Source organism: Notothenia rossii (assembly GCF_949606895.1).
Source record: "Notothenia rossii genome assembly, chromosome: 2".
Taxonomy (NCBI): domain Eukaryota; kingdom Metazoa; phylum Chordata; class Actinopteri; order Perciformes; family Nototheniidae; genus Notothenia; species Notothenia rossii.
Genome location: NC_136904.1, coordinates 23,460,811 through 23,473,912, shown reverse-complemented (window position 1 = coordinate 23,473,912; position 13,102 = coordinate 23,460,811). Strand labels below are relative to the sequence as shown.

The 13,102-nt window shown below is 43.5% G+C and overlaps 2 protein-coding genes across 5 annotated transcripts; one reads left to right on the top strand and one right to left on the bottom strand.

The window, feature by feature from the left end:
- Positions 1 to 287: 287 nt before the first annotated feature.
- Positions 288 to 11,843, top strand: LOC307028327 (uncharacterized protein). Of its 2 annotated transcripts, XM_079663258.1 has the most exons (3): positions 288 to 692; positions 9,120 to 9,231; positions 9,346 to 11,843. In XM_079663258.1, the coding sequence occupies exon 3, from the start codon at positions 9,722 to 9,724 to the stop codon at positions 11,153 to 11,155; it is 1,434 nt and encodes a 477-aa protein (XP_079519384.1). In that variant the 5' UTR covers positions 288 to 692; positions 9,120 to 9,231; positions 9,346 to 9,721; the 3' UTR covers positions 11,156 to 11,843. The 2 variants fall into 2 exon arrangements, with proteins under 2 accessions (XP_079519384.1, XP_079519383.1); XM_079663257.1 differs by lacking the exon at positions 288 to 692 and having other exon boundaries at positions 8,106 to 9,250.
- On the bottom strand, positions 1,211 to 6,836 carry LOC307028326 (uncharacterized protein). Of its 3 annotated transcripts, none has more exons than XM_079663255.1 (5): positions 6,073 to 6,836; positions 5,764 to 5,943; positions 5,450 to 5,685; positions 3,607 to 5,356; positions 1,211 to 3,501 (listed from the first exon to the last, which is right to left on the bottom strand). In XM_079663255.1, the coding sequence occupies exons 1-5, from the start codon at positions 6,335 to 6,337 to the stop codon at positions 1,277 to 1,279; spliced, it is 4,656 nt and encodes a 1,551-aa protein (XP_079519381.1). In that variant the 5' UTR covers positions 6,338 to 6,836; the 3' UTR covers positions 1,211 to 1,276. The 3 variants fall into 3 exon arrangements, with proteins under 3 accessions (XP_079519381.1, XP_079519382.1, XP_079519380.1); XM_079663256.1 differs by having other exon boundaries at positions 5,450 to 5,658; XM_079663254.1 differs by having other exon boundaries at positions 5,450 to 5,943.
- Positions 11,844 to 13,102: the final 1,259 nt, after the last annotated feature.

Below are 13,102 nucleotides of genomic sequence, written 5' to 3'. Positions count from 1 at the left end.
GTTGGACGCGGGGGTACGCCGTACCCCCACTTATTTGGAGCATGATCTTTTTTTTAATAGTCTAATAAATATAAAATCATTGCCAGTGTTATCAGTTGCAAGTGTGTATTTGTTGTAATAATGACAAAAACACAATACATTTCACTGTAATTATAATACAAAATAAAAACGATTTCCTTAAAAAATTATGATTCGTCATCAGGCTCGTGACCCTGCGGTGAGCTGGAGGTGTGTCAGTGACACACCCACTGGGGAGGTGTTCATGACACACCCGGCAAGGAAGCTCGCCGCCCGCCGATTTTGCGGCAGCTGTTTCCCTCAAGAAAGCTAACAAAAAAGCTCTATAATGGAAGGAAAACATTTTTTACTTTAATTCTTTTCTAAAAAGAATATAATTCACAAGAAGAAAGAGGCTAGCAGCACCGAAGCTACAAGTGAAGCTGCTACTAGCACTACATCATCAGAAGAGCCGCCTAAAGACGTGGATAATGCTAGCTTTCACGTGAACGTTAGCTGCGCTAGCAACGTCCCCCTGACTCGCTCAAGCTCACCTTTCCCAGAGCCAGAGGTATGGACGGAGGAGATGTGGCGGAGGAAACAAGAGGAATACCCGTGGATAGAAGGCAAAGCTGGGAAACTGGGCTGCAAAGATTGTTCATCCATTCCGAATGTATCAGTCTTCAAAACGCAAGGTGTGTGTGTGTGTGTGTGTGTGTGTGTGTGTGTGTGTGTGTGTGTGTGTGTGTGTGTGTGTGTGTGTGTGTGTGTGTGTGTGTGTGTGTGTGTGTGTGTGTGTGTGTGTGTGTGTGTGTGTGTGTGTGTGTGTGTGTGTGTGTGTGTGTGAGAAAAGCAGCGCTGTCTGCTTATTTGCATTGTAGGCTAGGTCTGATTTATAATCAGAATAATTTCAATAGTTAGGGAAAGTTAGGTATTTTTTTAGCCATATCGTGAAATAATTTATTACCAATAGCTTTTTTTACCATATGTTCCTATAGGTGTCTAGTAACACCTCCCGATTTATCCACAGCCAAATCCTCTGGGAATTGCCTTGAGAGCCAATCAAAGTTAGGGTGCCCATAGGGCGTGGGTAAAAATAGTGAAAAAAATGTTTCTACCAAAAGTGACTTTTGAGATGTCTAACTAGGGGTTTTTAGGGGTGCTGAATCTGTCCCAGTCATTGGTTTTGAGTAAAAATGACTCCAACTCCATAAACAATCCATAAAAAGTGGTTTTATTGAACAATTGCAAATCAAAACTAGCGTTATTAGTTGACATTTTAACAAACCTCATCAAACTCCCCTGCATCTCCCTCACTATTATTATCATCTGGCTGGTTGATGTTCTGGCAAGAGTTACCATGACAGTTCCCACAAGCAGAAATACATTTGACTCCTTGCTTTTTACAGCAGCACCTGAGAGTGCCACAGTCACCTGCGCAGTTGCAGCAGACTAACTTCAGAAGGTAATCTGGTGCCATGGGATCTGTTGTAGGGACTGGTTCATAACCATGTTTTCCTTGTTTCCATCCATACTCAAGGACATCCAAAGATGGACTTTGTAGCATTAGCCAATCTCTGGTCTGGAGATATGCCCGCAGTGAGTGCTGTGCTGCAGCTCCTGTAGTTGGAGGCAGTTTCTCAGGCTTGATGCTCCCAGCTGCCGCCCGCTTGCTGAAGATATCAAATCTTAAATCTTCCAAATCTCCAGATGGATTACCACGGAATATGTTCTTGAACAGTTCGCAGCCAGCTTCGATGATGTCACTTTTCTTGGCTCTGATGTCACAGAACACATCCATGGCCCGCTCTGATTTGTCAGTCTGGCAGAGCTTGCTGAGCAACGTTGGTTTGCTAAACCCAGAAATTGCTGATACAGTATCACAGCCAGAGAAGCTATGTAGGAATATAAGGTATTTACGGTACCTCTCCGGGAGTGCCTCTCGAATCTTTCTGACATCATAAGATGTATCTTTAGCTGTCGTGAGGAAGACCGGGTGGTTTGCCCTATGATGGACCAGCATAACCAGGACGTCTGTGTCCTCAGCCCTCACCTCAACAGAAGACTCTATTGCCTCATTTAGTGCTGCAGACACGATGGAGGTGTCAGCATCATCAGAGCATAGTTGAACACTGATCCTAGCTCTTTGGAAGGTCTCAGCAAGGAGCAGAATGAGCTGAGCCTTGTTGTTCTTGTTGTCAAGAAACCTTTCCCGCGGAATGATGTTTTTTAAGTCTGGACGAATCTGAATGTCACAGCATGCATTCTTGGTTCGTCTCAGGTGGTCATGGTCCTTGGTGGAGCTACCATATCCATCAAAGACCACAGTGATCCGGACGTGCTGGCTACCCATGGACATCACAAACCGGAGGTAGCTCTCAGTGATGTCCTTCCACGTGAGGTTAGCCTCCCATTTGACGCTGTGCAGGAGCCAACCGCCATCAACCACCAGGCTTGTGCAGGTTAGTTTTTCAACAGGCTCCACAAAAGCCTTCAGGAACTTTGCTAGGGCAGCCTTGTCTGGCTTTCGCAACTTCTGATTCTTGTCAAATAGAGACATTGGTGTTGGCGTCAACTCAAAGCGCAAAGCTTCTTTGGTCTTGACTTCACGCTCACTAATGATGATGAGGCGGTTGAAGAGCTTGAGTGAGTCAGTGATTAGCTTCTCTCCATTGATTTTAGGAGCAGATCTGAGGCTTGCCAATGACTTGACCTTGTGCTTGGTTTCCATTGCATCCAGAACAGTTTTCCCATCCATCTTGGCCTGTATGGCTCTGCCAACCTCCTCTGCCTGATCAGCATTGACTGAGTCCCCAGGAGTGCTGCTGAACCCCGTCGAGAAAGATACCAGGGTCTTACTGTCCCGTATGGAATCAAAGGGGTTGACTTCCTCCAACCATCCAACTATGGCATTAACAGAGTCATTGTCTTTCTCCATCTGGGCTTTTGTGATGTCTGTGTGGATAGGTACCCTACGTTTGTTCATTACTCCTTCAAGCTCCTGGTGAATGAATGAGAAGTGGTTGAGAGTCTGAACCCAACACTTGTGAGCAGATTTGTTCCGGAACCGCCCTCTGCTTAAACCACCTGAGGATTTGGCCTCACGCATGAGTGTGGTTTCTATTGTGATGTCAGTCCAGGTGCCTGACCACTCATGGTCTGAGAACCGGACTACATGGTTGCCATACACAGTAAACTTGGACAGAGTTTCCTGGAACATGGGACAGTCCTGTCGCTGCTGCATTAGTTGTACATAGAGCCTTGCTCCCTTTGCGTACTGATGGTGCCCTGCTGCTGCAAAGGTGTTCAGCATTCCAATGATGCAGCTGAGGTGACCTGTGTGGTCTGGGACATGCTCACTCCTGATAAATACCTTGATTAGATCGATTCTGCCATAGTACCAGACCCAGAGTGCAGGTGTTCTTCCAGCCTTAGACAAAGTCTTCAACCTCTCCTCCATCCTCTCCTTGAACACAGTGACTATCCTTGGTTTGTCCATGGAACCTGTTAGAGATAGACAGTTTTAATTGTATTACTACATAATGAGAAAATATAATTCGGCATACTCCGAGATAGTTTGAGACACAGATTAGGGAAAGGTCAAATTACCTCTTTTCATTTCTTTTGCAGTCCTGATGAAGTTCTCCATGTCTTCATAGTCCTGCTCGCTGAACGCAACATCTTTCAGCAAAAACTTGGTAATTGCCGCTGATGCAAGAAGGTGGAACCGGATGGCCTTAGCATAAGCCCTGCCTGAGAGAATGTGTTCTGCAGTGTTGCTGCCTGGGTAAACTAGCTGTATCAGCTCTTGCAGCCCTGAGTCTGCCATAATAACCCCAATAGAGCCCAGGAAGCTTTTCAGGAGATGAAACCCTCCTAGTCTAGTGATGATGGGCAAGTCAGACTGGAGAACTATCTGAGTTGCTTTCAGCCATATTGGCATGTCAAATGTGATGACAGCAGGAGACTGACCGCTGCGTAGGCACTCCATTAGAGTAGTGTAGATGGTTCTGTACTCGTTTGGGTCACCCTCAATGATTGGAAGAAACTCAATGAGGGACTTTTTCCTGCATTCAGTTTGATGTATGGATTTCATGAAGCCATTCCAGTTCGGATGTTCAAATGTGGCGTTGTAATTCTTGATAGCCCATCCTGCCATCCAACCAATGTCCCCTGACTTCAAAACCGGAGGGTCTTGGTGGAGATCAGCTATGGGAACCAAACGGATGTCTGCCAATCCTGCTTTGTTTTTTGGTACAAAGGACAGTATTTTCACCTCTGTTGCTTTGAGAGTTGCTACCTTTTCCTCAACTGCCATGTTCCTCCTTGGTATGGTTGTGTGAAGCTCATGTTGTCTTGTTGCTGGAGCAGGAGAAGTTACTCTGATCATGCCCATTGCATGGAATGCTGTGTTTCCTTGTAGTGAGGCAATGTTGAGATCTATATTATCACCAACACATTGATGAACAGTGCTATCGGCAGGAACAAAGAGGGCAAATGTTTGCTGATTCTCTTCATGCATTCCAGAACCACTCTCCTCTTGCTCCTCTGGCTGTTCTGCAGATAGGACTGCATCGACCTCTGCTTCCTCATGCTCCACAACATCTATACCATCTTCATCTGTGATTATGGTATCCTGGTCCATGCTACCACATCCATTTTTCACGTTCAAGTAACAATACTTGTAGTGATGGAGCTCAACATATGATTCAGAGTATCCTAAGTGATGAATACGGTCAATCAACCACTTTGATCCAAACATGTGGTCAAGCTGAATTGTAAGTCCAAGTTGGGAGGGCATAACTCCTGATCGAGGGCGGTATGCTTTCAGCAGGTTCTGTCCCCACATTGCCACCTTTTCGTCAGTTTTTACAATTGCCTTCAGCAACTGCTTGAGGCTGTCAGGAATCAGAGCAAGTTGGCTCTGTGTATTGGTCATGCTGTCTACTGAGAGATACTGCTTTGTGTCGAGTGAAACTCTTGCCAAGTCTCCACAGATCAGATGAATGGCAGTGGAAATTATGAGGTCTTTAAGTGCAGAATCATCCATGGTTTGTGAGGGGTTGATGACCTGCTGATGGTAGTCTCGGAGGATTGCCTCTGTAGTGTCTTTTAGCCACACAATGAATCTTCCTCCCTCATCTAATGTGAAACAGAGAGACTCCTCATAATGTTCCTGAAGCTTTTTTTTAAGATACATCCGTCCATATGTGAGACTTTTGTCCTCCGTGGGGTCAAGTTCTTCCATCTTCATGTGGATCTCAGCGAGACTTGTTACACCATGCTCCACTTCTTCATCCATCCATTTGCACAGTTTCTCAAACAGCAACTGCCTCTCCTCATCTGTAGGCCGTCCGACCTGTGGGGGAAAAACAACTTTTAATTGAAATGATTGGCTTCAGAACCTTGTCTACAGAGTCTGGGACTTCTGGTCTTGAAAAAAATATATTACCCCAGAGTTTGTAACTGGGTTCTCGAACTGGGACCTGCACCGAAGATGATACAGTGCCTCTTCAGCTACCAAATCTATTATTCCAGACAGGCGACCAGCAACTTCAACTCCCCAGGCATCTCCTCGTCTCACAGCTGTCTCCAACAAATTCCTTTTCAGTCTGTCCTGGAAGCGATTGTCAGGTGCACGATACAACTTCCGGGCTGTGTCTGGGTTATAGCCACATATATGATTTACTAAAGAGAGTTTTAATTTGAAAAAAAAGAAAGACCTTTCAAACTCATTCATGAGAATGTAGAAGACAGGCAACTTACTAGGGTATTTTACAAGCATTTCAACATTGATGCTCTTATTGCAGAGGATACAAACATCACGGTAGACCAGGTGTGCTGATGGGGTTTGGAATGTGGAGCTACCAGCACTTGAAGTACTTGGCCCAGACAGTACGCTGCGTCTTTTCATCCTGTCTGATCGTTGGTCTTGAGCATCTTGTCCTTTGGATGGATGAAAGACAATTTCGTGAGCTTTTATTCATGCCACAAAATGTATTGGATTGAAATGATGAGTTGAACGGAATGATTGACAGAAAGTGGCAACAACATTGACATAATGAAAAAGAAAACCTGAACGTTTCGCAATGGATACACTTCTCGAACGATGGTACAACTCGGTTCTACAATCCAAATGGTACTTCAGCTTGGGGTCATCTCCATCATTCCAGTCCTCATGTAGTCTGTTGATCAGCATTGCATCATCTACGATCTCAGAATAAGATAATAGCTGCTGATAACCTTTGTGAGTGACTTTTGAGAGTTTTTGCATTTCAGTCCCAGGACCACCACAGATGAAGCACCTCAAACCATGACAATTTGTGGTATCAACTTCCATACTGTCCTAAAAAGACAAGACAGCTCGGTGAACAATTACTTTTTCTTTTTGTTTACTAGGCAAGGCAAGGCAAAGGCAAGACTTATCAAACATATCATGCAGAATGGGTCCACACAGCCACATTAATAGATTATGTGTAACTATGAACAATAATCTCACTTTGAATCATATAGTGAGCCCACTATAAAATGACACAATTTACAACACAATTAATGTTGATCAATGACACAGAGACTATTTATAATGGTTTATTTAGCTAAGGTACTAGATTTGATATTAGCCTAATGTTAGCTAACTTAAGCTGGATGCTAGCTAGCAACATTCATTTTAGGCTGTAACTAAGAGATAAAAATGATGCATGGGCCTATAAATAAATGTATAGCCAACTAAACTTTAGAAAGCAAAATTATTTACTTACCATGTCAGAAAGTAACTTTGTTGTGGGCGTGTTGGAGCAGTGGTTAGTGTCTTCGACTGGTATACGGGAGGCCTGGGTTCAATCTGCACGCTTTGAATAAAATCAGCTGCAAAATACCTCTACCTTGATATTCTCCACGTGCAGAGAAGTAATTATACTGAGCACGTACCTAGCAGATGTCATTACTGTAGTGTCTTTTAAATTCAGAGTGGATTATTCAATGTGTAGAATACATTTTTCACCCCAAATCCATAGGTTAAATTTGACAGATCAATATTTCAGGGTTAAGGAGTCATTTTGACTCAAAACTAATGGCTGGGATAGATTCAGCACCCCTAAAAAACCATAGTTAGACATCTCAAAAGTCACTTTTGGTAGAAAAAATGTTTTCACTATTTTTACCCAGGCCCTCTGGGCACCCCAACTTTGATTGGCTCTCAAGGCGATTCCCAGAGGATTTGGCTGTGGATAAATTGGGAGATGTTACTAGACACCTATAGGGACATATGGTAAAAAAAGCTATTGGTAATAAATTATTTCACGATATGGCCAAAAAAATACCTAACTTTCCCTAACTACAAGTCCAGATTCAATGTTGTTTGCATAAGTAGGCTATATGTTTCGTTTCGTTGATTTAATAAGTTAATTTCAGGACAACTTTGGGAATTTTGTTTGTTTGTTATGAGTTTTAAATAGATTGAGAGAGAGAGAGGTCTGCTTAGTTGCAATACTGTAGTTTATGCAATTTAGGCCTATACCTTGTTTATGTTACTTATGTGCCGGTGTGTCCATGGTTTTGAGTCTGTGTGTGTGTTGAGCGCAGCGCCGTCTGCTTTTTTCAGTACAGTAAATAAAGTAGGACTAAGCATACCAGTAGTTTCTGTGGACCCGTCTGTCCGTTTTGTGAGTGCACTGCGCGCGTGCGCACTTGTGTGGCATTGTTTGGGATTACCTAATTAAGTCCCCCCAGTAAAAAAATCCCCACTACACCACTGGTGTTGAGAGATGCATCCATAGATTTCATAATGTTGCTCTCAAAGTCCACCAGATTGATGCTTTTAACTTCAATATTAAAAAAAAAAGTCTTCCCGGGGGTGCATGCCCCCGGACCCCCCTAGAGGAGGGGAGCCCCCCCCCCCCCCCCCCCCCCCCCCCACCTAAATCATGTTCAAATGGATAGGAAACTAAACACAGTTGCCCACATCTTGTGTCCATACCTTTCTGCTTTGGTGGTCATGCCAGCTAAAATCTTGCCTAGTAGACAGGGTCAATTTTCACAAAATCTGAACCCCGAGGGCATTTTGTGTTTATTTATGCGATACAACTTTTCTAGGGGTATTAAGGGGGGCTGAATCCAAATCTGCTGTATATGAAGCAAAACAAATTCTCAAAATTGAGAAATCCAACATGGACCAGCCTGAAATCTATTTTAAGTATATCTTTTTGACTAAACAAGGTACAAACTTGAATTAAATGTGCTTTTGTAAGTTCTCCTACATGGGCAATCTGATGCCATGTTCAGAGTTGAGATGTAATGTGAATAAACTGCTTAGATCTCATATATATTGCAAAATAGTAGTTTTTAACTATGAATAATTACTCAGCCATTATTATTATTATCAGGCTACTTTTACTTACGTTGTATATTGTTTTGAGGTTAAATGTTTCAAATGTGCTGTGATGGAACCTTTGCCTTCCCCACTATTGACCCCCCACCCACAAAAGCAAAAAAAGAAAACCAAAAAGAAATCACAGAGCACCCATTCAGCGGTGTATTAGCAGAAGACTGTTTCACACAGTCATCCTGAACAATGTCCAGCAGCACAGAAAGCACAAGCTACAGACATGGCCTTCTTCATGTCCAGGACATCTAAAAAACCAATGCCTTCCTGGATATTGTACAATCAAAAGGCAAGCACAGTCAACCCAGAGAAAACTACTTCCTACCTGTCATCCAAGCCCCTGCATCTGAACTTGATACACTGAAAACAGTTGTCAAGTGAATGCTTCATATCTCCAAATCAATGGAATAACAGCATGTCATTCTGACAGTGGACAAGGCACTTTATCCGAAGTTGCTAGAACTAAAGTGGTCAGTAGAAGAATACAAGGACGTGCCTTGGAGGCCTTCACATTGCCATGAACTTCCTGGGTGTGATAGGACAACACATGGTTGGTTCTGGCCTGAGCGAGCTATGGGTCAAGTGTGATCTACTGGGAGCTAATGCTGCTCAGCATGTCATGGCAGGAAAGAGGTATGCACGTGCCATATTCCATAAAGACCCACAAACTTACCCTACACATATCTGGATGAGGTTGATGTTACACTGAGAGCTGAACTCTCAGATCTCTGCCATTCCGTAGATGCTGACCACATCGCGCAGATGGTCGACAAACTGACTACAGACAGATTCCAGCAGCCCATGAAAGAGTTTGCTGCATCGCTTGCAGTTGATGACCCGAATGCAGCATTCTGGTGGGACTACATGACTATGGTCAGCATCGTACTCTGCTTCACAAGAGCGCAACGTGATGGATTGTGGGATCTCCACCTGTATGCTTTCAAACGTATGCTGCCCTTTTTCTTCAGGTACGATCATATAAACGACACCAGATGGGGTACTGTTTACCTGAGATATCTGCTCTCCCACCAGAAATCCTCCTCGAGTTTCAGAAAGGCAACTTCGTGGTGAAACGCAGTGATTGACGCTTCAATCAGGTTTCAGCGGATCAAAGTACTGAGTGGATAAAAACGCTACAGGAAAAAAGAGTGGTGGTTTAGTGGGAATCACCAGGATAGCAACATCCCGCAGTAGATGGAAATTGTCATATAATCTGAGAACAGTCATAGCTTCTCAGACAAAAGCAATGCTGAGACTGACAACAGATGATGAAGACGATGATTACACACACACTGAGTGCACAAAGAGTAGAATGGATAGAGATGACGGGGATGAAAGCAAAATATGTGTATCATTGAAAGAGCACTGTGTGTTTCAAGATGGTGGGGACACACTCAAGAACATAATCAACAAGGAAGTGGTCACACTGGAGATTCAAGAATCTCTGCTTTGCAACTTTCCAAGAACATGCAAAACACCACCAAAGTGGACAGGCAGATTCTACAAAGGCTAGTCACAGCTTACAGAGCAGGTCGTAAGGTAGACCTGGAAAATGTCCTCCAGCATGAACTCATGCCCATCCCGCCATCTCTGGCAGCAACTAATGGCAGTCTACATTCCACCAACAAGTCTGTTTTAGCAAATATACTGACAAAACATGTCCAAGCGCCTGCAGATGTGCCCCTTCAGGAACCCAGCTGCCTGGCTATTGATGGCCAAGCACTTGTAATGGCACTTGGGAAGCCGCCTGACACTACAACATTTGGCGACTATGCCAACAAGTTTGCTGAGACGGTGTTGAAGATGGGAGAGAAGTACCAGAGGGTTGATGTAGTCTTTGACAGGTACCATGTCAAATCCATCAAAACGGGCACAAGGACGAAACGTAAACAGCGTCACCGACCAGTACGCAGAGAAATCGTTAATGACTCCGTTCCACTTCCAGCAGACTGGTCAAGTTTCACAGCACTGGGAGAAAACAAAGCAGATCTCGCTCGAATACTCTCAAACCATCTGATAGAACACAGCCCAGAAGATGAGCCTGTGGTTGTAGTATCAGGTGGGTTTGCTGAAGCAACCACTGTCAAGTCATCAGATCCAGATCTTTATGTCCCCTCTTTAAGGGCTGACCACGAGGAGGCTGATACATGTCTGATTTTGTACTGCATCCAGGCTCCAATGGACACAATAGTTGTGTCAGCGCGTGACACAGACGTGCTTCTTCTACTTTTACCACACCATGACAGAATTCGATGTACCCATCTCTACATTAAAGCCGGGACATCAAAGGATCCAAAGTATTTTCCAGTACATGACATTTGCAAGTTATTATCTGATGATCAAGTGGACACACTCCTTGCCTTCCATGCCATCACTGGCTGTGATAGTGTGTCTCAGTTCAGCAGTCACGGAAAGAAAACAGCCTGGCAGGTGTTCGAGCAACATCACACTAATCTTACTGGCCTTGGGAAGGGCCCTCTCACAGAAGGTATTGTGACATCAACAGAGAAATGTATCTGTAAGATGTATGGTGTGCCAGAGGTTGATACATGCAACAAAGCAAGAGTGAAGTGGTTTTGCAAAGGTCGTCCTCAAGAGACTCCACCAACCTCAGATGCAGTGAAGTTTCATATCATGCGTTCACACTATCCATCGACAATCTGGAACCAAGCTCACAGGCCACATCCTGATCTTCCTCCAGTGGATGAAATGGGATGGATGCACAAGGAAGGTCAGTTAGTTAGTGCCACGGCTACTGTCTTTGCCACCTATGCCTAAAGCCTGCAGGGAGTTCACTTCATGTGGGTGTACCAAGGGATGCCTCAGCCAACGCTGCAGGTATGTGTATAGAGGATTAGCTGATGGTGATCAATGTGTACAAGATCATAAAAATATGATGGACTGATTGAGAATACCAGCCTGCCAGACTGCATACTGCTGACTGTTTGTTGTTAACAGATTGTTGAAACCATAACTGGATAATTGTGTACCTATAACTGAGAAAAAAAGTAACAAAGGAACACACAATTTCCCATAGGGTTTGATGTAAAAAAGGCGGTGTTAACAGGCCCACTCCTTCTTCATTGTGTTAACACTGGATGGCCTGAAAGCTATAATTTGGGTTTATTTGTTGTTTTAATATATGTTTACATTATTGTTAATATTATTATTATTTTGTAATCATTGATATATGGTGGTGTTTTATGAGATACCTGAATGAGGTTTTTACCATTTCAGTATAATTTGTTATCTTATTGAGTTGAACATTCCAATGCCAACCATACAGTATGTTCTTTATTGGAGCAAATCAAAGCATCTATAGGGCTTTGTTGACGGTACCGTTGCTCCACTGTAGGCCTAATCGTGTCATGTTTACGTTATGGTTTGGTGGCCAAATAAAAATTGTATTAATACACTCTCTAAGCAAGCCCTGGTTGAGTCTGGCAACTTATTTATGACTAATGACCACCTTTTTCGCTATACATGTATGATTTCAAGCTGAGTATTCACATTTGATCCAAAATCAGGACGGTATGTTAAATTCTCCACGTGTGAAAACATATAAAAACACATTTAATTCTAGTTTGTACCTTGTTTAGTCAAAAAGTAATGTACTAAAATATATTTTAAAATATATTTTCTATGTTGGATTTCTCAATTTTGAGGCATTCTGGGAAGTTTTTGAGCTTCATATACAGCGGATTTGGATTCAGCACCCCTTAATACCCCTAGTAATGTTGTATAGCATAAATACACACAAAATGCCTTCAGCACTTTAAATAAGCACATTTTCTGAAATTCTGTCTAGTCTATAGGGCAGCACATTTTTCTCTTCCCTGTCCGAGGCTGTCTCCTCTCTCATGCAGCGGGAAGTCCAGCTCATCTTTTCAGTGTGCTTGGTTGCATCGATTAACACTATCCATATACAGACACACAAATAAAACCTCTTTTCTACATGACTATAAACGTCCATATCAATTTTGCGTAGGCTTACATGAAGTCACCCTACTCACTGCAAACGTTATTCAAATTGTGGTTGTGATGCATGTTTTTCTTTAGGGACGGTGAGAGCTCAGCAAGCTAGCAACAGTCCACCACCACTTGTTCTCATTCATAACACTCTGTTCGATGTCTCACTATGGGATGCGCCTCAACGCGTATGCAAACAGAAGCATCAATCTCATTACGCCATTCCTGATTGGCTGGTGATCTTGATGTCTACGTCAGGGAATCCACCCACCCTTTAAGTAGCTTGCGCTACATCGCAGCGTCATTCAAACACCTCTTCTCGCTTCGGAGCACATCTCAAAATATCAGTAGCCGGGCTAGATTAACTGTCCACAGACTGAACCACAAGCTAACTTTCGGTCGACGGGCGCTTGCCGGCTACTCTTGCTTTGCAAGAAGATTGAACATACCAGTTAATATTGAAATCTGCCACGCCGTTTTTTTCTTTCGGAATAACGGTAAGGTTTTGATTTTTCTTCTAACAGTAGCGTACCTGTTACTAGTTTATCCCTCCACGCCGACACCCAGGCGAGCGAGGACAGATTCTTCTCTCCCTCACACCAGAGGAGACGGGGATAAAAGATATTAACACACCAGTTAATATTAAAAAATCTGCCCGCCGTTTTTTCCTTTCGCAATAACGTTGAGGTTTTGATTTTCTCTTTCAAACGGTAACATACCTGTTACTAGTTTCTCCCTCCACGCCGACACCCCGGC

Excerpts from the sequence above, each read along its gene's own strand:
- LOC307028327 (XM_079663258.1), top strand. The coding sequence starts at position 9,722 with ATGTGTATCATTGAAAGAGCACTGTGTGTTTCAAGATGGTGGGGACAC.
- LOC307028326 (XM_079663254.1), bottom strand. The coding sequence starts at position 6,337 with ATGGAAGTTGATACCACAAATTGTCATGGTTTGAGGTGCTTCATCTGT. Across the intron at positions 5,357-5,449 it reads ACCCAGTTACAAACTCTGGG|GTCGGACGGCCTACAGATGA; the intron begins GTAATATATTTT and ends TTTCCCCCACAG. Across the intron at positions 3,502-3,606 it reads TGCAAAAGAAATGAAAAGAG|GTTCCATGGACAAACCAAGG; the intron begins GTAATTTGACCT and ends TATCTCTAACAG.